This window comes from Chlamydomonas reinhardtii, chromosome 16 (genome assembly GCF_000002595.2).
Source record: "Chlamydomonas reinhardtii strain CC-503 cw92 mt+ chromosome 16, whole genome shotgun sequence".
Classification (NCBI taxonomy): Eukaryota; Viridiplantae; Chlorophyta; class Chlorophyceae; order Chlamydomonadales; family Chlamydomonadaceae; genus Chlamydomonas; species Chlamydomonas reinhardtii.
Window position 1 is genome coordinate 2,586,213 of NC_057019.1, and position 23,484 is coordinate 2,609,696.

The 23,484-nt window shown below is 65.5% G+C and overlaps 4 protein-coding genes across 4 annotated transcripts; 2 read left to right on the plus strand and 2 right to left on the minus strand.

The window, feature by feature from the left end:
* Positions 1–16: 16 nt before the first annotated feature.
* CHLRE_16g661588v5 (uncharacterized protein) lies at positions 17–7,422 on the minus strand. Its single transcript, XM_043070995.1, has 8 exons — positions 4,058–7,422; positions 3,565–3,801; positions 3,278–3,373; positions 2,721–3,098; positions 2,362–2,459; positions 1,880–2,150; positions 1,203–1,682; positions 17–1,052 (listed from the first exon to the last, which is right to left on the minus strand). Exons 1-8 carry the CDS (start codon positions 6,626–6,628, stop codon positions 591–593), a joined length of 4,593 nt encoding a protein of 1,530 aa, XP_042915637.1. The 5' UTR covers positions 6,629–7,422; the 3' UTR covers positions 17–590.
* Positions 7,423–7,622: 200 nt separating this feature from the next.
* CHLRE_16g661626v5 (uncharacterized protein) lies at positions 7,623–11,614 on the plus strand. The gene is made up of 3 exons (XM_043070996.1): positions 7,623–8,012; positions 8,199–8,280; positions 8,500–11,614. The coding sequence occupies exons 1-3, from the start codon at positions 7,984–7,986 to the stop codon at positions 8,635–8,637; spliced, it is 249 nt and encodes an 82-aa protein (XP_042915638.1). The 5' UTR covers positions 7,623–7,983; the 3' UTR covers positions 8,638–11,614.
* A 48-nt stretch (positions 11,615–11,662) lies between these two features.
* CHLRE_16g661638v5 (uncharacterized protein) lies at positions 11,663–13,487 on the plus strand. Its single transcript, XM_043070997.1, has one exon. The coding sequence runs from the start codon at positions 11,966–11,968 to the stop codon at positions 12,140–12,142; it is 177 nt and encodes a 58-aa protein (XP_042915639.1). The 5' UTR covers positions 11,663–11,965; the 3' UTR covers positions 12,143–13,487.
* A 1,089-nt stretch (positions 13,488–14,576) lies between these two features.
* On the minus strand, positions 14,577–23,342 carry CHLRE_16g661650v5 (uncharacterized protein). Its single transcript, XM_043070998.1, has 10 exons — positions 23,216–23,342; positions 21,363–22,491; positions 20,443–20,943; positions 20,127–20,183; positions 18,106–19,884; positions 17,602–17,912; positions 17,183–17,421; positions 16,099–16,991; positions 15,847–15,990; positions 14,577–15,714 (listed from the first exon to the last, which is right to left on the minus strand). The coding sequence occupies exons 2-10, from the start codon at positions 22,131–22,133 to the stop codon at positions 15,502–15,504; spliced, it is 4,908 nt and encodes a 1,635-aa protein (XP_042915640.1). The 5' UTR covers positions 22,134–22,491; positions 23,216–23,342; the 3' UTR covers positions 14,577–15,501.
* Between the last annotated feature and the right edge of the window lie 142 nt (positions 23,343–23,484).

Here is a 23,484-nt window from a genome sequence, read left to right on the forward strand (position 1 = left end):
AACCAGTATGAGCAACGACTCGTATGGACTGGACGCACGCAGAACCCAAGGCGCGGCCCAGAAAGCTCGAAAACCTCGCGGTTGTAAACGCCTCGCCCTGCGGCTGCAGCATGTCGCATGTCAGCTGTTCAGCCGAGGCTGAGCTGCGTGCCGCTGAGGGCACAAAGCAAGCAACTACTATGTGCCTCAACACCTGGGGGTGGCGCTTCCGAAAGTCTGTACGCCTGCAGCCTGACAAGCTACCACCGCCCAGACGTGTGTTCCTCGCCCTGCTCCGCGCCACCTGTCACGGCCGCTTTGATGCGCCTGTCCGTACCAACCACTTCTACACCACAAATCATGGACCCCAGCCTCCCCCATCGTAGCTATGGGACTACCAATGCCGGCCTGACCTTAAGCCCAGTCCTGTTCATGTTTCAGCTGCACCCACGCACAAACGCGATTGCTCATCCCCACCTGCAAACATGTCACGCTTCTTCGAGTGCTAACGCCGGGACGAAGCGACGTCGCTCGCGTCAGGGCCCTCCCTGGTCGCCTGCCACCAACCTGTGGCCGCTGCCTGTTGCACACGCACCTCGTGCTGCCCCTACCTACCGCTTCATGGCAACAGTACCTGCCTCAGACGCTTGCGGCGATGGCCCGCCATAACCGCTCGGCTGCTTGCGCAGCTGAAGCCGCTCCCGCCGCGTCTCCAGCTGCAGTGCCCGGGCCGGCCGTGCGTGCTGCCGCCGCCGCGCCATCAACGCCTCGTGCGCAGCGCGGCGCGCCAGCCGCGCGCGCATAAACGCCAGGCGCGATGACAGCCCATTGCGCGCCCGCCGATTCTCCACATGCGCCATGCGCCTCGCCACCTCCTCCTCCAGCACCGCCAACAGCGCCGCATCAGGCGCTGGCGCCGGCCGCGCCCACGTCAGCGCGTGAACAAAGGCCGACAGTCCCTCCAGCGGCATGCGGGGCGCCAGCGCGGCGCCGCGCGCCACTGCCGCCTCCATCCAGGCCTGGCCGGGGTCCAACCGCAGCTTTGCCAGCGCCCACAGCACCATGCTCAGCTCCTGTAACCGGGCGGGGAGCGTGTCGTGAAGGCCGGTTGCGTAATTGCGCGGCAGGAGGCAGTGGCGCCAATGTGACTCAGGGTATCCGTTATGACTTGCGATATCTAAGCTGGGCGCAAGGAGCCCATCTGCGCATTGCCTCTGACTCACCACCTCGTCCATGCGCGGGAGTGCCGCCTGCAGCGCCGCCCCCAGCTCCGCCGCGCCACCAGGGCTGCCCTGCAGCAGCAGCTCCGTGGCCGCTGCAGCCGCCACCGCGGCCCCGCGCGAGCGGGCATTCCGCTGCTGCGTCTCCCGCGACAGCGGCTGCGGTGGCCGCGCGACCGCCCGCCGCCGCGCCCTCGCGGCGCGCTCCGCCCTGGCAGCCTCAGCCGCAGGCCCATCCAGGGACATGGCCGCAGGCGCGCCCGACGCCGCCTGCTCAGTAGCGGCGGAGCGAGAGGACGGCGGCTGCGCAGCCGCCACAACCGCCAGGCCCCACAGCAGGTTGGCGAGGCCCTGCGGCGTGAAGGACGCAAAGCCCAGCTCTCGGGCTCGGTCCGCCAGCGCGCACCACAGCGCTGAGCGGGGCGTGGGCGCAGGCACGCAGTCCAGCGGCAGCTGCCCCAGCGCCCAGGCCGTGTTGGCGACCTGCGCCACATTGCACACATACAAGGAGTCAGGCCACCGCTGAGGTACCCGAATGAAACCGCGGACTGCTGAGACCAAGAGGCATGTCGCACACACTCGCTGCCCCACTGCTAGGTGCAGCACGCACCCACAGTGCCCACACACTACGCGGTCACCGCAACCACACACCACGCCACGCCACGCCCGCGCCGCCCCACCTCCTGTGCGCTGAAGTCCGGCAGCACCTCCGCGGCCCTCTCCAGGAAGGCGCCCGCCAGTGCCGGCTCCACCGCGTACGAGCGCAGCTGCACCACCCCATTCAGGGCCGTGGCCACGACGCTGGGCGGCAGGCGCGGCAGGCGGCGCGCCGCCTCCTCCACCAGTGCCGCCACCCACCAGCCCGGCGGCTGCGTGCGCAGGCGGCCGGCGGCCCAGAGCAGCAGCGCCAGAGTGGACGGCGAGGTGGCGCCGCGCTGGGAGGCGGTGCGGCTGCAGGTGGAGGGTGTGCGGGGTTCGGCACGACGAAATGCATCAACATGTGCCATATCTTACGGTATGGATGGAGCAACAGGTACAGCAGGGGTGATAGGATAGGTGCAGGTTGTTGTGTGGAGGCGGGTGGCGTGGGCAAGGCGGTGAGGTGCGTGCTCGCGATCGGGCCGTCCTTCCATCCCGGTGTCCTGTCCCCCCAGGCCCTCACCTGTACAGCGCCCCGGTGAGGCTGTCGGGCGGCTGGAAGCGCAGGCGGGCCACCGAATACAGAAGCATGGCCGCCTCGTCACCGCGCAGGGAGGACACCTGTACCAGCATGTGTGTTAGAAAAAAACAACAAAACGAAGCCAGCATGTGTGTGTGTGTGTGCATGTGTGTTGGACACCAAAGGGAAAGGACACTCGTACAGACCGTGCGCGCGCAATAGGACATGCAGTCGGGGGCGGGAACGCTGGCTCACGAGCTGCAGCTCCAGGGGGGGGCAGGACCCCAAAAGCAAGGCGGTATCACATGACGCCGCAGGCCATGAGGCCGCAGGCCTGGCGCCCCGTCACCGCGCCTTCTCACCATCGAAGCCGCACGCGCCAGCAGCACCCGTAGCGTGCCGGCCTGCGGCCGGTAGGAGCCCTTGGGCCCCTCCAGCTCCGCTCCAGCTGCGGACGCCGCGCCCTCGTCCCTTTCTCCCTCCTCCAGCTCCGCCCCTGCGTCAGGCCCGTCCTCCCGCTCATCCGCAGCCAGCGGTGCCGGTACCTCTGCGGCGTCAATGCCACCGCCACTACTGCTACTACTGCTACTACTGCTGTAGCCACTGCCATCGCGGCTGCCCGCTGAGGTCGCTGCGGCTGCCGTCTCGGCCAGGCGTGTGAGGGAGGCCAGGGCGTTGGCGACGTCGTGGCCGCTCATGGCGGGCGCCAGGCCCACCAGCTGAGACTCCAGGTGGGTCAGCTGCTCGGGGCGTGCAGGGTTGCGCGGCGGCGTGGTGGGTGAGTACGGTATGATGGGCGAGTGCCGGTAAGTGTTGAGCGTAGGCGGCCCGCAATGGCGCGTGTGCAACGTTAAACGCAGTGCCGGCACGCACAAACCGCAAGCAAGCTCCTAATCCCGCGCAACCGTCCCGCGCTAACCTCTGCCTGGCTGAGTCGCAGGCCCAGCTTGGTCGCGCTGTTGAGCACCACCAATAGCGAGCGGCCGCTGGAGCGGTCGCCAGGCACGTAGCAGGCCTGCAGGCGTGTCGGCGGCAAAGCCCAGTGGAGCCATGTCACACGATGCAGGTTTCCATGCCGTCGCTGCCTCCTACTCCCGTCCCCGTTTCCAACACCGGCGTGCACCCAACCGAGCGCCTTGGACCCTTCTCCTCGTCCTCTCCATGCCCCTTCCCAGCTCCGCACCCACGCCCCGCCGCCCCCCGCACCTGCATACGCTGCCAAGCCGCCCGCAGCTGCCGTTGGCGCACCGGCCAGCCCAGCACGCCCAGTGCCCACAGCCCGTTGGCCAGGTCAAGTCCATTGGCCCGATCCAGCTGCTCCTGCAGCAGGCAGCCAGCCAGCCCCGCCGCCAGGTGCGGCGGCGGGTAGTAACCCAGCGAGGCGAGCGCCCACAGCACGCCAGATACCTCACAGGGGCCCATGGAAGGAAGGTGCTGCTCCGCCTGTGTGCGGGCAATGGTGAGCCGGGGGTGGGTAAGTCAGCAGTGCGCGCGATGTAGGCGGCTGTACCACCCTGCGCCCGTCCTTCACGCTCCCGCGAGTCTGCACCCGCCCACCGTGCCTGCATCCACGCCTTTCAACCGGCTCTCTCCACCCGCTCACCCACCCTGAGCAGCCAAGCAGCCCACCCGTTCCGCCCTGCTGTGTGCGCCGCCCCTCCGCCCCTCTCCCCGCCCTCCTGCACCGCTGGGCACCCACCTGGAAGCACAGGTGCTGCAGCATGCTCAGCAGCGCCGCGCCGTCGGGCCGCGCCGCGTCCAGCATGCGCGGCTCGCACACCTTGGCCAGGCGCTTGAGCGCGGCCGCCACGGAGATGCCGTTCAGCGCCGCCGCGTAGCGGTGCACCAGCTGCGCCACGTGCACCCACGACGGAGCCGCGAACAGCGAGGAGGTGAGGTCGCGCGGCGACAGCAGCGCGTGCGCATGCACGCCGGCCACGGGCTGCGAAGCCGCGGGCTGACCGGCGTCGAAGCCGGGCGGGCGGAGCTCGCGCGGGGGCGGCACCGGCCCCGTCTGCGGCGCGCGCATGGGGCGGAAGGTGTTCTGCGCAGGCGGGAGGGCGGCCGGCGCCGCCGGTGCTGGGTCCGCGCCCACCGGCCGGTCCGGGCGCTGCTGCCGCGACGAGAGCAGCAGCTGCAGCGGCGGCGGCGGCGGTGGCGGTGTTGGTGGCGGCGAGGTGAGCTCCGGGCGCGAGGCGATGATGTGGTCAGCCCGCGGCGGCGGCGGCGCGGGGGCCAGCGGCGGCGGTGGCCCAGCCATCTTGTCCGCCAAGGCCGCCGCCACCGTTGCAGCGCTGCCTGACGCGCTTCCCTCCAGCTTCGCTGCCTTTGGCAGCTCCACCAAAGCTGCGCCATCGCCGCTCGTGGTAGCTGCGGTGCCGGAAACAGCACCAGCACTGGCTGTCGCCGCTGGGCCCTTGCGCCTCGGCGGAGGCCGGAGTAGCACCTGGGCGGTCAGGCGGGAGACAGTGGGACCGTGCAACAGAGCGTCACGCGCCTCCTGCAGCCGTGTCGGCGGCTGCAGGATGTCGTCTGCATTTGCAGCCATGCTGCTGATGCTGCCGTCCCCGCTGGGGCCAGCCACAACCGCTGTGGCCTCAGCCAGGCTGGTTGCTGCTGCCAAACTTGCTGTGCAGACAGCTGCCAGCGGTGCTGATGGCGCGGACGATGCCGGCTTCGGTACAGACACATTTGCGGCGGCTGCTGCTGGTGCCGGGTCGGATGTTCCTGACGATAGTGCTGGCGCAAGGAGCTCCGGCGCTGCCGCTGACAACTCCGCTGCCTGACCTGGCCCGCTAGCCCCGTCCGATACCTCTGCATCGCCTCGCCCCGGTTGCGCCGGCTCCGCAGGCACCTGCGCCTGCTTGCGCTGCAGGCCGGGCCCCCTGAGCCCTGCCACCCGGCCCAGCCCCGAGCCCAGCTTTGCCCGCAGCCCTGGGCGCAGCCGCAGAGACTTGGGCCCTGCCTGAGCTGTTGAGAGTGCGGCGTGCGCTGCCAAACCTGCACCACCAGCGAGTCCGTTCAGGACCTTTGTGCCTGCAACGGCGCCACGCGTCTGCCAGGGCGGCAGGGCGTGCCCAGTCCCCGGGAGTTGCCCCAGCGCCAGCGCACTAGCCTCAGGCCCGCCGCTGCTGCTGGTGCTGCTGCTGCTGGTGTCTGTCTGTCGTACTGCTGTGCTTGCGCCGGGCCCGGGGGTAGCCGTCGACCCCAGCCCGCTGGTAGCAGCTGCAGCAGCCCCGGGCAACGCGCCAGGGGCGGCCTGTCCTTTGTTGCCAGGTGCTGTCGAAGGCGTCACCGGTTGCGCGGATGGATCTGCGCCAGGCCAAGGCCTACTCGCCGCCCCGGCTTTGGGTGAACGGGCTGGGGCCCTGCCGCTGATAGCGCTAGCCGCCAGGGCTCGTTGCACGGCCTGGAAGTGAAGGCTCGAAGGACCTGGCCCCGACAGGAAAGCGCCCGCTGCGGGTGGCACCGCGGCTGCTGGCGGCGAGGTTGCCGCCGGTCGCTCCTTGTGCAGTCCTTGCCGCGCCCCAGCAGTCACATCCGATGGGGGCTCGAACGCGGACGAAGCCGCTGCCGGCTCCTTAAAGTCCCCTTCGCCCCGCAGAGCATTACCGGCGTTTGGCGTTGGTGCCGAGGTTTGCAAGAGGGCGGCTGGCAGTGAGGGGCTCAGTGTCGGTGGCACCAGCCTCAGGTGGCGCGGCAGCACGGGCACACCCCCCGGCACGAGCGAGCCGGGCGCTCGGCCTGCCGCAGCCATCCGCCGACGCCACCAAAGTGACTGCCTCCCAGCCGCCCTCGCCGCCTGCTGCTCCTGACGCTGCTGCTGCCGCTCCTGACGCAGCGGAGACGTTGCGCGCTGTCCCCCCTGCCCCACTGCAACCCGCCCGGTAAACCCACTGCCGCCTGCAGTTCCACTGCCTGGTGCACGGCCTGGCGTGGCGTACGCGACGTCTGGCGGCAGGCTGGACAGCTGACGCAGCAGCCTCTCCAGCCGCTCTAGCTTACGCCGCTTCACAACCTCCGTGTCCATCTGCCGTGGCTGCGCCTGCTGTGATAACTGCTGAAAGCCATTGCCTGCGCTTCCACCGCCGCCGCCGCCACTGCGTGCTGAGCTGCCGGTGCTGCGTGCAGCTACGCTCGACGCAGAGGCCACGGCGGCTGCGGGCGGCGGCCGTGTGGCGGTAGACGCAGCCGCAGCACCAGCCTCTTCTATCGTCACCGGTACAACAGCAATGCGCTGCCTGGCAAGCAAAAGCCCTGCGCGCGGCATCTTGGCGGCTAGCAGTGTGCGCGGCGCGGAGTCTGTAGCTTCCGCTGCGGAGCTGCTGCCAACAGCGGGGACCGCCTTAACGCCTGTACGGCTGTAAGGTATGCTACCAAATGGGCACAAGGCGGGGGAGCCTCTGGGGGCCGGCCGGCCGCTGGACCAGCAGCAGCGGGCTACATGGCAGCCTCTGCTGGCCAAGGCCGAACCGCTGCACGTGGCTGCGTCCACAGGCGCTGAGGGGCCAGCCCAGCCGCAAGTGCAAAGGCAGCTGGCTCTTGCTGCACGAGTGCCGAGATCGCGCACGGGCCCGCGGCCGGTGTTTCGGGCCAAGGCGTCGGCGACGCTGCACCCCCGCCGTCGCTTGCGGCATGACAGCTGGCCGGCCGGGTCAAACGCAGCTGTGGCGCCCCCAGCTGCGGCATTTGGTTGGGACGGAGCGCCACAACCTGCTCCTCGGTTTGATAGCATGGTACTCAAGATGCTGCCAGGGGAGGAGACGGGGCGATCTGCGCGGGCGTGTCTAACAGTCCCACCAACCGTGCGCCGCCGCGTGTGCCGCCCGGGGCAGCACTCGTCCCTGCTCACGCCAGCTCACTCCAGCGCGGCTTGGCACTTTAATTCAGGACAGCCAAAAGATAAAAGAGTATCGCTTCAGGACGCCTCGGTTGCAGCACAACCGCAACATGCATTTGTGCGGCTGTGGCAGGGTCACTGTAATGTCATATCATATAACATTTCATAATTTAGCGTGACGCAGCATGAGAGCCGCTTTGTTGCCGACATTTCTGACACTTGTGACAGCGCCGGCGCGGTTTCACGGTCCCCATAAAGGGTTTGAAGGGGGTATTCAAAGCAGAGAGATAAAGTCGTTGAGGGCCCAAACACTAGGGGCCAGACCCGACCCACCGTTTGGGCCCGGGATGAGGCCCGGGATGAGCCGATGAGGCCCCAAATTAAGTATTTAGTCACTCGGACAGCGCTTCGAGACGATAACTTAAGCACTGCGGTCACCTCACCCGTGTCACAATCCCTCTCCTACAACGACCCTAGGTCGCGCGCGCACAGACAGAGATAGGGCAGTAAGCCATGTTGCACTCTCGGCCGGCTCCGTTAGGATGGCTGACTGGCCAGGCTCTCGAACAACCTACCAAAGACGTCGATGGTATTACCTGAGGTGTCGCGGCCGAGCCTGCTGGCCTGCCTCGCGACACATTGACTTCGTTGGCCGCGGCCCGCTCGCATTCGCGAGCGCGTTGGCTGCAGCCGCCCCACAAGCAAGCTACAAGCCCGTCTGCGCAGCTCCAACCTCCTTGCGGGTGAGTTTTCCCAGCTTTTGGCCAGGCCTCTCCGAGTCGGGGATGTCCGGGAACCTGCCTGTAGCTCCCCGGCCTCGACTCCTCGCTACACCCCGCGCTGCGCTCCTTAACCGTGCCAGCTTCTGTTGTTGGTGTGTGCAACGCCACGCGCGCGCAACGTCACGCGCGCGCTCGTCGGGGCTGACGAGACTGCCCGTTCGGCATGGTATATATTTTTCCTCGATTCTCACCCTCTCTTCTCCACTTTGCGTTGCCAGGTTGCCTCAGCTCTGCACTGCTCATCAAGAGCTGCCCATTGACGCGCGCGCTCGACCCCCCCAAGAGACCATTTCTTCCAAGGTGAGGCTTAGCTGACAGCGCGGACATGAATCCAGTTCTGCTCAGGTGTTGGTTGCAGCCGCGCCTGAATGCTATTTTCACAGTGCCACGTCGGCCGCAAGTGGGTTGAGCAGCCCATGCTCACCAGCAACTGAGCGTGTGCCGACTTCAATTGCGTTTGTCAGTGGCACCACCAGTACCGTAAATTCCTATCTGTATATTTCTGGTTGTGCGGCACAGGTGACTGACGCGCCAAGCAGTCGACGTCTCGTCTGGCTTTCGACACCATCCCCCATCCCCCGCGCTGTCAAGGCCGCTCCAGCGACTGCGCCTGAAGAGGTGAGGGTGGTGTGCAGAGTGCTCAGCGATACATTATAGCCAGCGCAGGGCACAGCGACCTGGTACAGCGGCAGCCGGCAGCGCCTCCTTGACCAGGCCGGCGCGTTACTGGGGTCGCCTTCCCTTCAAACTCTCATTTGGAACTTTATTATAGCCCCCCGGCTCTGCGAGAAGCTAGGCTCCCCTGCAACAGGCCGTGTGCCCAGTTAGGGCAACAACGGGCCCGCTAGTCCTCACGTGGAGGGCAAGGGCCGCCAGTAATTCTGGTGCCGTTCAACACCCCTCGTCGAGGGTGGCAGGGCCGCTACACCCACGGCAATGGGAGGCGGGCGAGCCGGGGGGAGGCGGGCATCCTAGCTGCCGCCCGGTGCTGTAGCACCGTGTCACCGTGTATGGGCAGCCGTATATTTCATGGTGAATCTCAGACGTCGCGCTGGGAGTGCTGTACATGAGTTATTATTTCTGGCGCAATAGCGAATACCAGTACGCTGCAGACTGCAGCACTAGGCCCGTTCGATCAGCCCCGCTGATGAACGCGGTAGGCTAGGATGGCGGTACCATCCTGGTTTTTGGACCCTAGGCTCTGAGGCTCTCAGGCAGGGTGGGATCTTCATGGCCGGTGACGGCGTGAGGAGTAGCGCAGTGCTTTGCGGTGCGGACCCGCAGGGCGTTTGCAGTATCATTTGGGAATTTGTATTGGGCATTTGGCAGCGGTTTCGGCAAAAGCAGGCTAGGTGGGTCTGTGATACCAGAGCAAGGCTGACGGCACCAACACAGATGCGACCGCGCCTCTTCCCAAACGCAACACCGCCACTTCCCTACCCCGCCACCGCCCATCCAACTGTACCGCCATCCTCCAACCCGCCGCCGCCACCTATGCCAACTCCGACCTGCCGCCGCCATCAACCCAACATCGTACCGACTCCAACCTGCGTCGCCCACCAAAGCCCGTATCACCTCCAACCCGCCACCGCCCACCCGACTCGACACTGCCACAAACTTGCGATTACCTCGGCAACAGCGACCGCAATTCGGCTGCCCCATTTCTCTGACCCTCCGTCGCAACCCCCGCCGTCAACCATCGCATCGCATCAGTGGAAGCACACCATCTGCAAACCACGCCGCGGCCAGTCAAACGCATCTCATCGCAACAGTACTGCACCATCATCACGTAACGTATGTTGTGGAAGTCTCAACCTACAACCTGTTCCGGAGTGTAGATGTACGGGGGATCTCATGAAAGCGTGCATGCTTAGTGGGCGTAAAGTTTGGAAAGGGCTTCTTGCATGTTAGCTGGAAGCTCTGGGTTGCTCTCTGTTGTGCTGCTATGGCCTGCCACAGAGTTGCGAGCGTCAGCGTGGTGGTGGTGGTGGACACGAGGAGCAAACGCGTCAAGGTGATACATCTCTTCGCTTTGTTGTAGGGCAAACGGGTATTGCCTGGCTTGTTTCGCCCATTGCTTGCAAGTGTACGCAGAGTGCCAAACGTGCAAAGAACACGAGACTGATAGCGCATGGCGTATGCGGTATGTTCTGCATGCACGGGCTGATGGTTAAAGCTGGCAGTCCGGGGTATTATGTGGAACAAGGCATCTCGTAGCTGCATGTTTGTGCAATCATTGCCGTATCTAAGCATCTGCGCAGAAGCTCTTTCATGACAAGCGGTCTGCAGAATCACATCCAGTGGGTGGAAATGGGTTCATCACATGGAGCATCGAACAATAGGGCTGCGATGTGGTTGGGCACCTTCCTGTGTTTGGTGTTCCGCCCCCTTACTGCGTTGCAGAACAGCATGCAAGTAATGCGTACACGGTCCTGTCTCAAAAGTGGTATGGTCCTGTCATTATAATTTGGGCATTTGGGCTTATGCAGAAGAGGCTGACGGGACAGGAAATCAGGAGTCGGTTGCATCTGCGTTGCACGCCCCCCTTCGCGTATGCCCACACCACACAGGAAGCCACCTGATAAGATTGGCACCTGCCAAAGAAGTAAGGGCATTGATTACACGCAATTGCTGAAGGAGTACGAGCATTTAGTACATGCTGGAAATTTAGAATGGCAAAGATATGCGTTGTGGGTTTGTTCCCCTTGCTCCTTGTGGTATGGTGGTGCTCTGTGAGCGCAGAATATTCAGAGTGATGGCATAACCGGCAGCAATCGCAACAATGGTATGGAGTAAAAGCTTTGGGAGATGGGATTCGGCATTTTGGAAACTGGGGTATTAGAACTGGGTGCTGGGGAGCCGTCTGTGCCCCCTACCCTTTGCCACCATTTCAGGTGCCTGGAGGAACCCTCTGGCGAACGCGTTTGGCAAGGCGCCCGTAGATACAAGTGAGAACAGCTTCATATGATGGCACGTATCGTCGTATGGTCGCCTGCCTCCCGTCCGCCGCTGCCCTCCTCGTCCTCCCTGCGCAACCAACCCCACCCACCCAGACCTGCGGCTGGCCATGGCACCGAACCTGAATTCGGACCTACCTACAACACGCGCAACACTGTGACCTGGTGCCAACCGCGTAAGCAAAAAATCTGTCAGCATCATCGCGTGGCGTCTGGACCTCCGCTGTCGCCGCCTGCGTACCCCTGCCCTCGCCCCTGCCTGCGCGCCTGCTCCCTGTGCTGTGGCAACTGCAGTGTCAGCCTGGCGTGATACCTCGCATTTGAACATAACGCCGTGGGCGCTGAAGCAGCGTAAGCAGCCTCTTGGCAAATGGGCTTGGGACATTTATTGTGTGCTTGCACGCGGTACTTGTGCCCTGTCGTTGTTTCGCTGCTGGTGGCCCTTCCTTGCACCCCCCAGAACTTCACGCAAAGCAGCAGTGGGCTTCGTGAGGAAGCTAACATGTCAGCAGTAAGCTATCACGTCAGTGACAGTCAGACAGTGCACATTGGGACAGTACTACGGCATCTGCCTGCACGCCCCTTCCCGTCCTTCTGCCTCCGCCTGTGCCCCGTCGCCTTCCGCTGCCGCTGCACCCGCCGCCGCCCTCTGCCGCCGTCTCCCCCTTCCGCCCTCGCCCCCCTTCCGCCCTCGCCCCCCTTCCGCCCTCGCTCCTCCTTCCGCTCTCGCCCCCTGTGTGGTCTGCTGCTGTGCCGCCTCTGCGCCTGCCCGCCCACCCGCCATCCCTCCAGTGTCATGCGACTGCTGCAACACCGTGCATCTGCATCCATGGATCGCGTGTACATGTAAGCGTGGCGCACACAGCCGTAGATACTGGAGCTTGGGGCAGTACATTGGATGCGTGTACCGGGTGTCCTGCCTGCACCGCTGCCGCCGCCCCTCCTGTTGCGCCTTCGCCGGTTGGCCTCCCTCAGACAGTCAATGCGGAGCGCCTGTGGGTCGATGGATTCAAGTCAGTTCAACCGGTATGCTCTGTGGGCTGCCTAGTCTCAGCATTGCCTCACTCCACCTACGTGCTTCCTGCAACAACCTTCAACACCCATGCAACTACCTCCAAGGCTCTAATTACGACACTATGAAACAGAATTGGGAAAACTATTGCAAGCTGCTGCCACTTGCACTAAGTATCTGCATTATCCACTAAAAACAGCAGCTACCATGGACTGGAGGCCAAATGGGGGAACATGGGATAGGCGATGGGGTTGGCCAGCACCTAAGCACACAGCATAGGGCTGGGTATTCGCATGCAGTGCTTGTGGTCGCCTGCTGTTTGCATTGCATGCAGTGAGCTCTGGGAGCTGGGAGCATTCGCAAAACGGTTACGGTATGCCATTTCGTTGCTACTGGCTGTTCCTGGTTATAAGCTAAGTGGGCTTGCGCTAAGGGCATATGTGCGTTGAGCTGGGCGTGGGGTATGGCTTTGCAAACATCATTTGGGCTTAATGGTTCAAGGACATGGGACCACCTTTGGAGGGGCAATGTCGAGTTGCGCAGTTGGCTTTACCGCTAGCCTACCAGTTTAACTACCCACGCCCATGCATGAATGTGTACTGTGCCGCGTCCGTTCATTGCTTCGGCTCAGCAGCGTGTCAGTCGTATGCAGCCATGATTGTTGGGTACGGGTTGGCTAGCATGGTCCGACTACACAGGACTCCGTATGGGCAAGGTTGCCGATCAGTGGTCATACGGTTCTGGTGATACTGTTTCGTGGCGCAACGTATATGCAGATGAGCAAAGGTATCTTTATCACGGCGGATGGGTTCCAAGTGTTCAGTGCAGCAAGCAGCACAGCGGAGTGAATAAACAGCGGCATTGCAGACCAATTCAGCATCATGGATGTTTACTTTGCAGATGTTTTGTCGTGCATGTTGGGGAATTTTTGGTTTTGCGTTGTTGCTGCAATTTGCCCGCTGCTTTGCGCCTTGCCATGGGTGGCAGCCACAGCCGGCAGCCTCTTAGTCCCTCCCACTCCTCCCCTCATGTATCCCTGCAGATTGGAAGAAGGCTACATTCCTCCAGCAGCGGCGGTGGGCAGATCTGTAGCGATTGGAGACCAGTGGAGCAGCTCTGTGGCGATTGGAGACATGTGGAGCAGATCTATGGAGCAGCAGCATAACGCATACATGTGATTTTGGGTGTAGGCATGCGCAAGTCCAGATAGGGTAGTGCTGAGGTAGGACAGTCTGCTGATGTGGGTGGCCTGTGATCTGACTAGTAAATAAACTCGGAAGTGGGTAGTGCTGGTAGGACGAGGGCGGTGTAAGGCTTGGAGTGTTAAGAGTTGTAGGGAGGAGAGGCATGAGGGAGTGTGGCGTGACCACTGACCGTGATACAGTGTTGCTTCATGCGTGAACGTGGCGAGTGCGAGGGAGCCTTTGGGACAGTGACAGTCTCACAGACGGGAATGGTGACTGTAGCAGATGACGGATTGCTGATGCCCTCCATGTCCGCGATCACGGGTTGCGAAAGCTGCAATAGGCTCACTGCATCACCGGCCTGGTGTGTCTGTGTGGTGCTAACGCCTGGCCGGGCGCCCGGAGCGTGAGGAATGCGCATCAGCAAACTTCCAGCCAGGCAGCAACTCGTCGGTACAGTAACTCCGGCGTTCGACCAGCCGCGCACTCCTGCCCTGCCGTTACAAACTGTTTGCCATCTGCTGGGGTCTGGGAATCAGCTGCAGTGCTGCAGCCTACGGGACTTCACCAACCTGTCTTGACCTTGTCCAACCGACACACACGCATGCCGCACGCGGGAAGCAGGGTCGCAGCGCCCCTGCAGGCAGGCGACAAAGGGAGGTGGTCCCCGTAAAGTACGGGGGAAGTAGGCGCAGCCCACGCCGTGTCGCGCCATCTGAGACCTCATCTCCCGGAGACAGCTGGGGTCGGTTTCCACACCGCGCCGCATCACGCAGGGAATGACTGCAACAGTGACTGGTAAGGTTCCGCTGGCACGGGACAATCGCACACCTTGCCATGCTATGCTCGCCAGCAAAGACCGCAAACCAGACATCGGCAGGTCTCAACCTGGTCCCATCGCACACCAAAGAAGTATTGGCTGTTCAGAGAAATGAAAGCTAGTATCGGCCACATGGCAGGGCTTGCATCTTCCAGGGGTAGGCCGCCGCCGCTGGCGAGATTCGAGGGCCGTATGCAGCCCCACGCGGCGAGAATGCACCCCGGGGAATGCCCGATCTTCCTCGCCTGAGGGCCTACAATTTCTTGCCGCTCCCCGAAGATGCAAGCCCTGCCACATGGAGGAGAGCGCGGCGCCACCCAAGAAGCGGCGCCAGTGCACACGTTGAGGCTCGGCCGGTGTCTGGTTAGCAGTTCTTATTGCTGGCAAGCACAGCATAGCATGCTGCATGCATGTGTGCTTGTACCAGATACGGTCCTAGAGTGTAGGGACCCCGTATGGCCACCAATGTCCCGATGCCCGGCCGCGTACCAGGGTGATCAGGTCTGGACGCTGACGCGGGGACAACCAATGATGAGCGATTCAGCCACGGAGGCTGGCTGCTGCTGCTGGCGCGAGGCAGGCTGACGCAGTCTAACGTAGTGGGATGCTAACGTTTGGGAAGCGAAGGAACGGACAAGGCTAATGCTCGCGATGGGTTGGTTGACACAGTCTGATACACAGTCTGCTAGCTTGCGCTGTTGGCAACACAACCAGCGAGTCAGGGACTCGCTGGCCCGGCATACCCCCGCTGGGCCTGTAGCGGCTCCCATGCAGGACCGGGTTTGACACGCTGAGTCACACGCACTGAGTCACCCGACAGGCACCGGCAACAACCTACCGCTCAGCACAGCACACACAGCAGAGCCACCCCCAGGGGGGGGTATGCAGCAGCGGCAAACCACAGACACGACATCACACGACATCCTGTGCTTGTGCTTGACAGCGGGGCGTGGTTGGACACATTATGGCGGGCCGTGCCTATACGAACCGACCCCGGCTATTGACGAGTGTTGCGGAACTAATGCGTACTTAGACCAGAGCGGCTATGTCCGGGAGATGAGGTAGACGCTTGCGGCCTCAGACTAGAGACGCGGCGTGGGCGCAGCCCACTTGTTCCGTGAGAGTTAGATCCACCTTTTTCTTGTCGCACCCTGCAACCACTGCCAGGTCCTGCACCACCACTGCTATTACCATCTACATGGCTATACTGTGTGACACCCCTCCGCAAAATCTAACATGTGCTGCTGGTGTTTACTGAAAGGCAGTGCACTATGTTTCATTGAGCACTTCGCGTCCCTGCAGCAATTACGACGACAGGACAGCCCGACAAGGACAACGGCCCCAACAGCCCACACTCACACACACAGCTATGCTTGTACACACTTGCAACTATGGCCTACATGTCAGACCACCACTCAACAGGCTTTAATGCACACCCGCCACAACGCAGGTCGCGTCGCCAACCCGCTGCTCCATAGTGCCCCCATGGAATCAGTGCCCCAAGTCTTCGCGCAGTCTACATACACGCCCATTCTGGCGTACAGTCCATTACCGCCCACCCCCGTCTCCAGCCACCCCCCGCCCATGCGCGCTGCCCTCGGCGCCGGCCCCGCCCACACCGCCGCGCTGATGCTCTGCTGCGACGTGATGCGTATGGCGCCCATGGTGGTGTTGGTGATGGTGGTGATGGTGGTGTGCGCCAACGGCGCCCCCAGCACCTTGCCCGGGTGCGTGCTGCACAGCGCCAGCGCCAGACTCCATCTGCAGGAACAGCAGGGATAATGTGGTCATGAAGAAGCTGACATGACACGGCATACCGTATTTCAAGCTCCGCGAGTCCATAACTACCATCCAACCACAGTCATAGCTTCCACTCGGCCATGCGCGCCGCACCTGGCCGGTGAAGTAGGAAAGGCTTCGAATGACATCCTCGATTCCTCCACCACCAGGCCCGCCTGCCGCCGGCCCGGCGCCGCCACCTCCCGTGTTCCCAGCGGCACCGCCAGAGCTACCGTCACCCGTCACTTTCTTGAGCGCCTGCATACCATACGCACGCGCGCGCGCGCTTGCATCAGTCAACACTTCGTCCAATGCCACTACCACAACCAGGGATGACACACGGTAGACGTCATATGACCAACTCACCTGCGTCAGCTCGGCAAACTTCTGCAGATACAAGTCCGTGGAGCCTTCACCGTCACCGCCAGCCCCGCCACCGGGCGCGCCGGCCGCACCGTACGGCGACGCTTGATGCGGCTGCCCCTGGTGTGCTGCCTGGCGCCCGGCACCCGGCACAGCGTGTGGGTGGTGGTACGGCGGCGGCAGCTGATGTGCGCCCTGTCCTGGCGAGTGCTGGTCGCTGCCGCCTGACCCGACTCCGTAAGGTGACGGCGCAGCGCCGCCGCCGTTGGCGCCTGCGCGGCGCGCGCCATAGCCTGCGCCTGCGCCCGGCGCCAAAGGGTGTGAGTAGCCGGCTGCGTGTAAGCCGCCTAGGGCTGGCGGCGGCAGGTGGCCGCCGTGCAGGTCGGCGCTGCCGCCGCTGACGTCACGGCCACCTGCTACAGCCCGGCCCATTCCTCGCAGGTCTGCGGCGCCGCCGTGCCCCTCGGCGCCGTCGTCGGCGGGCGGTGCATGTGGATGCCGCCCGCCATGAGCCGCACCGCCGCCAGACGAGGCGCCACCGCCGCTGCGCGAATAGGGCCCTCCGCGTCCGTACAGGTGCGGCGGGGGCGGCCCGTAACCGTAGGGCGACACCCCATAAGGCGGCGGGTACGGATGACCCGCCGCCGCGGCGGCGGCCGCCGCCATCTCCTCCTCCTCGTCTTCTGGGGCGTAACCATACGGCAGCTCGTAGCCGTAGTACGGGTCGGGGGCGTAGGGGTCGTACGGCGGGTACGACAACATGCCGTGTGCTGGCGGGCCGTACGGTGGGATCGCGCCGTAGGGCGGGGGATGCGCGTACAGGTCCATGGGGTCCCCTGTTTCAGGGTCGTACAGGCTGCCTGGCGGCGGATGCATCCCTGGGTGGTAGCCAGGGCCTGGTGGAGGAGGGAGGCAGGAGCAGGGGCAAGGGTGTTTTAGTCAGGCCCGGTTGACACAAGATCTGGGCAGGGGTGGTGCAGCACTGCACTGATTGCCATAAGCAAGTGTGGCTGTCCCGCCAGCGTATGCTATGCCGGCGCCACAGCATTGGCGGCGTTGGCGGCAATGAAGACCGTGGCGCGCTCACCTCTGACCGGGCTGGGTCCGTCCGCGCCGCGGCCCCCATCAGCACCGCCCGCTTCCGACCCTGAGGCTCCATCGTGCCCGCCGCCCTGCCCGCCGCGGCCTGGCGCGCCGGCCGCGCCGCCGCCACTTCGGCCTCCAGCCATCCGCTTGGCGGGCGGCAGGCCATCGGCCCCGTACACGCCGGCAGCGGCACCGCCCGAGGAGCCGCCCCTGTGCGCGCCGCCTCCAGAAGAACGCGTTCTGCGCATGAGGTGTGCAACGTGACAGGATGAGCAAAGCGCAAGTGGGGCGCCAGTTACAGCTTGGCGCAAGCGGCATACCTTGACACAGCAGCAACTCACAAGCCTGGCTACCGTGACGCCGTCAAACCACTCGAGCACACGCTGCAACTGCCCCCGAGCCAACGGCCGCCCTCCTCACCTTGCAAGCGAGTAGCCGCGAGGGCTCATCAAGGCTGGGTGGTACGGCGCCGCGCCGTACGGCGGCGGCGGGCCGTAGTAGCCGTACGGGTCGTACGGCGGGTAGCCGCCACCCATGGATCCATGGGAAGTGGGGCGAGCGGGCGGCCGCAGGTGGGCGCTGTGCGGGCCGGCGGCGCCGCCAGGGCCCTCGCCGTCACCCCCCATGCCGCCCGGCTCGCCCGCCAGCGCGGCGGCGGCGCCTGCCAGTGTGTCCAGTGAGTCCATCGCCTTGCTACTGCCGGAGGCGCCCCGGGGGTGGTGCCCGCCGTCCTGTTGAGGTGCGCAACACGCAACAAAGCATACAAACTCTTAGAGATGTGGTGTGGAGTGGAGGAGCGGCGCTCGTGTGGTGAGTAGCAGAGACACTGCCCCGCCTGGCCACCACAGACAGTTGCACTGCAGCCACTGCCTACTCCCGAGGTACGTATCGCGCATCTCCCACAATCATGCACCCTTGCCGCACCTGCATCCCAGCCTCGCTCGCAGGGCCACGCATGCCCCGCCGCGCGGCCGCCATGGCGCCCGCCCGCGCGCCGTCCACGGCGCCGGCCTCGCTGCCGCCTGCCCCGCGCGCGCCCAGCCCATGATGGTGTCCCGCCCGGCCGCCCGCCGCGCCGCCGCCGCTCCCGCCAGCTCCACCACCAGAGCCGCCCGCCGCGCCTGGCCGCCGAAGCCCGGCCCTGTGCAACAGGCCATGGGGTCCGCCCGCGCCCTCCAACAGCCCGGCATCGCCACCCGCGCCCTCGGCGCCGCCGTCAGACCTGCCCCCCGCAGCCCCCTGCGGGTGCCGCCCCGCACGTGCCCCTGGCAGCAGGTGCGCCGCCGCCGGCGGCGGCGGCCCCGCCAACTGGTAGTGCGGCGGCAGCGGCGGGTAGCCAGCCGCCGCGGCGGCGGCCGCCGCCGCCGCATCCTCGTCCTCGTACGCGCCGTACCCGTACGGGTAGCCGTACGGGCCGTACGGCGCCTCGGAGTATGCGTAGATAGGCGTGCCGTCCTCCTCGTAGCCCACCATGACCGGGTAGGGGTACGGGTAGCCGTACGGCGGGTAGATTGGCACGCCGTGTTCGTCCACCTCCACCTCGTACCCCTCCGGCGACATGCCCGCCATGGGGTCCACGCCCGGGTAGCCGGCGCCCGGCGGCAGCCGCCCGTACAGCGCCGCCGGGTGCGGCGCGCCGTACGCGTCCTCCTCCTCAGCGGCGGCGGCGGCGGCGGCGGGGTCCATGCCCGGCGGCAGCACGCCGTACGCATGCGGCGGCAGCGGGTAGGGGTAGTCGGGCGGGTAGCCCGGCGGAAGGCCGCCGGGGTAGGGCCCCAGCGGCGCACCGTCCGGCCCCAGCGGCGGCGGCGGCGCACCCGGGGGCCAGCCCGGCGGCAGCGGGTAGCCGCCCTCGCCGTCGGGCGGGTAATCCTCAGCCGCCGCGGCGGCGGCAGCCGCGGCGGCTGCTGCGGCAGCGCCACGGCGGCCGTGATGGTGGGCTCCCATGCCGTCGTGCAGGCCGTGGTGCCCCAACGCGCCGCCCTCAGAAGACGTGGCGCCGTGGTCGTTCGGGCGGTCCGGGTCGCCGCCTCCGCCTCCGCCGCCACCTCCTCCTCCTACATGGCCTCCGTGGCCTCCGTGGCCGCCGTGGCCGCCGGCACCACCCGACGCCGCCGTGCCCTCGCCGGCCATGTCCTGCATCCCCATTGCGTGCTGGCGCTGCAGCATGCCCGGGTGGTCCGGGAGGTCTGGGTGGTCGGCCGGCAGCAGGTGCAGCGGCAGGCCCCCCAGCCCGGGCAGCTGCAGCCCACCCGGCGCGCCCGGCATTATGGACCCTGGCGGCCCCGCGCCGGTGCTGACAGAGCCGCCGGCGGAGGCGGTGGGCCCGCCGTTGGCGGCGGCGCCCGCATTCTTAGCCGCCGCCAGCATTGCCGCCGCCGCCGCCGCTGCTGCGCCCTGCGGCCCGGAGTTCGGCTTGCCGCCGGCCTTGGCTTTGGCGTTGGCCGCCACGACGGCCGCGGCCATGGCGGCTGCGGCCGCGGCCATGGCGTTGGGCGGCACCATCGCGCCGGAGCTGTTGGTGGCGTTGGCGCCGGCCCGCGCCGCTGCCGCCGCACCAGCCGCGCCGCCGTGGGCTGGCGGCGGCGGCTTGGGTGGGCGGGAACGCTGGCCCCCGCTGCCGCCGGCTGGGCCGCCGTTGTTGCTAGGCCCGCCGGTGCCCAGCTTGCCAATTTTAACGTTTGCGCTCCGAGTTGACATTTGCTGTGGACAGGGGAGTTGCGATTGCACTATGTTAGACGTGACACACCCAGGCGTGTGCACGCAAGGCCAGGCAGGAGCGTCACGGGCCCATGCAGTGGCAGTCATGTGCACATGCACATCGAGTGTTCATAATCAGTCAGTCGTCACCACAGCGTTCTGCAATTACTGCCACAACATATGGTGACCGCCGCTTCAGTGTGCTTGTGCTGTATCCGTTCAGGCACCCATGTCGCCCGGCTCACCGCCGCCACCTCCTCCGGCAGCAAGTCCCAGCGCACATTCGGCATCATCTCCGCGCCCTGCAATGCGGTGTGAGGCACAGCGCAGGCATGGGCGTCATCGGCACGCTCACACACGCACACACACACACACACACACACACACACGCACACAAACGTCGACCCTCGTCCCTTTGTCTTTTCCTGACAAACACACGCCGGCGTAAGACGAGCCCGCCGCCGTACCCACCCCAGCCCGCGAGTCCAGGGATTCCATGACAATCGGGACCTACAACGTTGGGCTCGGGCTTGTAACCCTGGCCCGCCCAACCCCACGCACCGGCCGCGGGTTTGTCTCCTGGTCCTGGTACGCAAAGTTGGTTTTGGCCTTGTTGCCCTTCTGCACTATGGCGGCGGCGTCGTAGGCCAGGCCGGCCTCCATGGCAGTGGGGAAGGAGCCCAGCCAGCGGCGCTTGTCGCCGTCCCGGATCTCCGCCGCGTACATGCCCCACTTGCGCATGCGCACGCCCACGTAGCCCGTCTGGTTGCGGCACGGCGAGTCCTTGTCCGGGTCTTCGGCCAGGTGCGTCAGAGCGCCCATACCAGGCATGCCGCCGCCGCCGCCGGCTCCGGCTCCGCCGCCGCCGTACGCCTTCGGCGGCGGCGACGGGGAGTTGTTCCGCTTCCGCTTGCGCCCGTCCGCGCCGCCGGGGCCGCCCTTGCCGTTGCCGGCGCCGCCGGCGCCGTCGTCAGCGCCGCCGCGGCTGGCGGCCTGCGCCGCGGCCGCGTTGCGCTGTGCTGCCATGATTGCTGCTTGTGCTGCCGCTTGCACCAGGGCAGCCTGCAAGCACGCATAGAGAAGCGGCGTCAAGACACAGTCGCGCAGGCACGCTGTAACCCTTTGCGCACCCTATGCTCGCAACCCCATACGCGGTGCCATGCACGCCCCTCTTCCAGCATGTAAGGATACACGCACCCATGCTGCAGTTTGCAGAGCGCACGCACCGCACGCACGCACGCACACACACACACACACACACACACACGCACACACACGCACACACACGCACACACACGCACACACACGCACACACACGCACACACACGCACACACACGCACACACGCACACGCACACGCACACGCACACGCACACGCACACGCACACGCACACGCACACGCACACGCACACGCACACGCACACGCACACGCACACGCACACACACACACACACACACACACACGCACACACACGTATGCACCTGCAACGGCGCTGGCCTTGGCAGCGCCCCGGTGCCAGGTGCCGCCGCCCCCGCTCCTGCGCCGTTGGCCGCTGCCGCCGCCGCCTGCTGCTGCAGCGCTGCCAGCACCGCGATGTGCAGCGCCAGGTTCGACGGAGGGGCGCCCTGCGCCGCGCCGTTCAGCCCTGGTGGCAGTGACCCCAACTGTCCCGGCGCCGACAGCGGCGGGCTTGTCGCCTGGTCCTGTGGCGGCGTCCCCGTTTGCTGCTCGCGCGCCGCCAGGGCGCCCTGACCCCCCTCCATGCCAGGCAGCGGCACCAAACTGGAGAGCAGCGAAGCAAGCGGGCCGGCCCCGCCCTCTGACCCGCCCGGCGGTGAGTTCGCCCCAGGTACGGCACCCGCCGCGCCTCCGCCGCTTCCCCCTGCGCCGCCGAAGCTACTGCCCGGCATCCCCGGCAGCAGCCCGCCACCCGCCGGCTGCGCCAGGTGCATGGACATGCCGTCCAGCGGCGGCGCCGGCGCCAGCAGCACCGGCGGCGGATCCCCTAGCCCGGGCAACCCAGCACCTGCGCCTGCTGCTGAGCCCGGGCCCGCGCCGAGGGCCCCTGACCCCGGGGCTGCACCCTGCATGCCTTCGAGGCCCCCGTCCGCCGCAGCGCCGCCACTGCTGCCCAGCCCGCCGCCGCCGATGCCCAGGGGCAAGCCGCCACCGTCAGACGCGCCGGCGGCCGGGCTGGCCCCGCCGCCGAGCGGCGGCGACGCAGCCAACGCAGCCAATAGGCCGCCAGTCATGAGCGCCAGCCGCAGCCGGAAGGCGGCAGCGATTTAGTAGCCACTGTGGGCCCCTAGGGGCCGCACACGCGGCCGTACAAGCTGCCGCGCTGATGCACGTTGCGGGCTGGTTGGCAAGTTCACCACCTCCAGAACCGTACGAGTAGGTGCGACCCCAACGCGCTGCTACTGCGCCACCGCTGCTCACCAACTGCTGTGGAGCAGCCGCATCCAAACGCAGCTGACCCGCGGGCTTTCCGGCAACCCACCCACCCGCTTGGCTACGGAAACTAGGCTGTGTTCACTGCAAGCAGCTATAGTTGTGGAACGGATCACCCTTTCACCTCGCGCTCATCAAATGTGTTCCTTGGGCGACAACCTGTGCAACGTGCACAGGGAAGGGCGGGCGCGGGCGGGCAGGGGGACGAGCTTAGCGACCAGCTCAGGTGTGCCTCAACCGACACTGCAATGGTGGCCTTGCCTTGAGTATTTAGCCTATCAACATACCGCGCAGCCCAGCAGTGCGTGCATGCTGAAGATTGGCAACGGGCGGGAAGACTCAAGGGCTTTCTCCAAGCCCGGTCCACTAAGGCAAAGCCCTACGGCTTAGCAAAATAGTGTGCCTTTATGGAGCATGTGTCCACCTCAGACGCGGTGGGCTAGCAAACTCCGAATGCCGCTTCGCTGCAGCTCCGGTCAGCCGACGCACGAGCACATAACAGATACATAACAAAATATAATACCAGAGGCCCAGCGCACGACGACTTCGGTGCGCGGGGGAAGCCCGCCCTTCTACAAAGATTGCACACAGTGCCTGAACGTTTACACAGCATCAAGCCAGCATTGCCACGACATCATTGAATCAAGCAAAGCTCATTCCGCGAGTCAAGTTGGAGTACAGAGCCGACAGACAGCGCAAGGGCCGCAGGACCCCGCGTAAGCTTCCCACGAACCGCGTAAGCTAACAACGCAAGCCTAGCATCACGTGCATTTGCGCATCAACGAGATAACGCAGCCCCAGTAGGGAAGCGCCCGCCACCGAGAATGCCTAGCTCCCCAGCGTCTACTGTTTGCACCCACCCGTTTCCAGCCCTGTGTCTTACCTGATAATAGCAGATCCTTTCCTTTGGCTGACAGCAGCGCAGGTGCCACGCTTACGCCCACCCTGCTGCCTTGAAACCCGTTCAGCAAATTCAAGCGCCAAACCGTAGTACCTCTGTTCCACACAACTATGATTTAATACAACAAAAGATTAATCATGCTTGTGTCGACGGAGAAAGTTCGGGGCTCGAGGCGGTGTCGGGCATGCGAGCGCTGCATGGACTCCCACACGCAGCCACCCCGGCAGGCCCCGCAGCGGCGCACTGAGCCG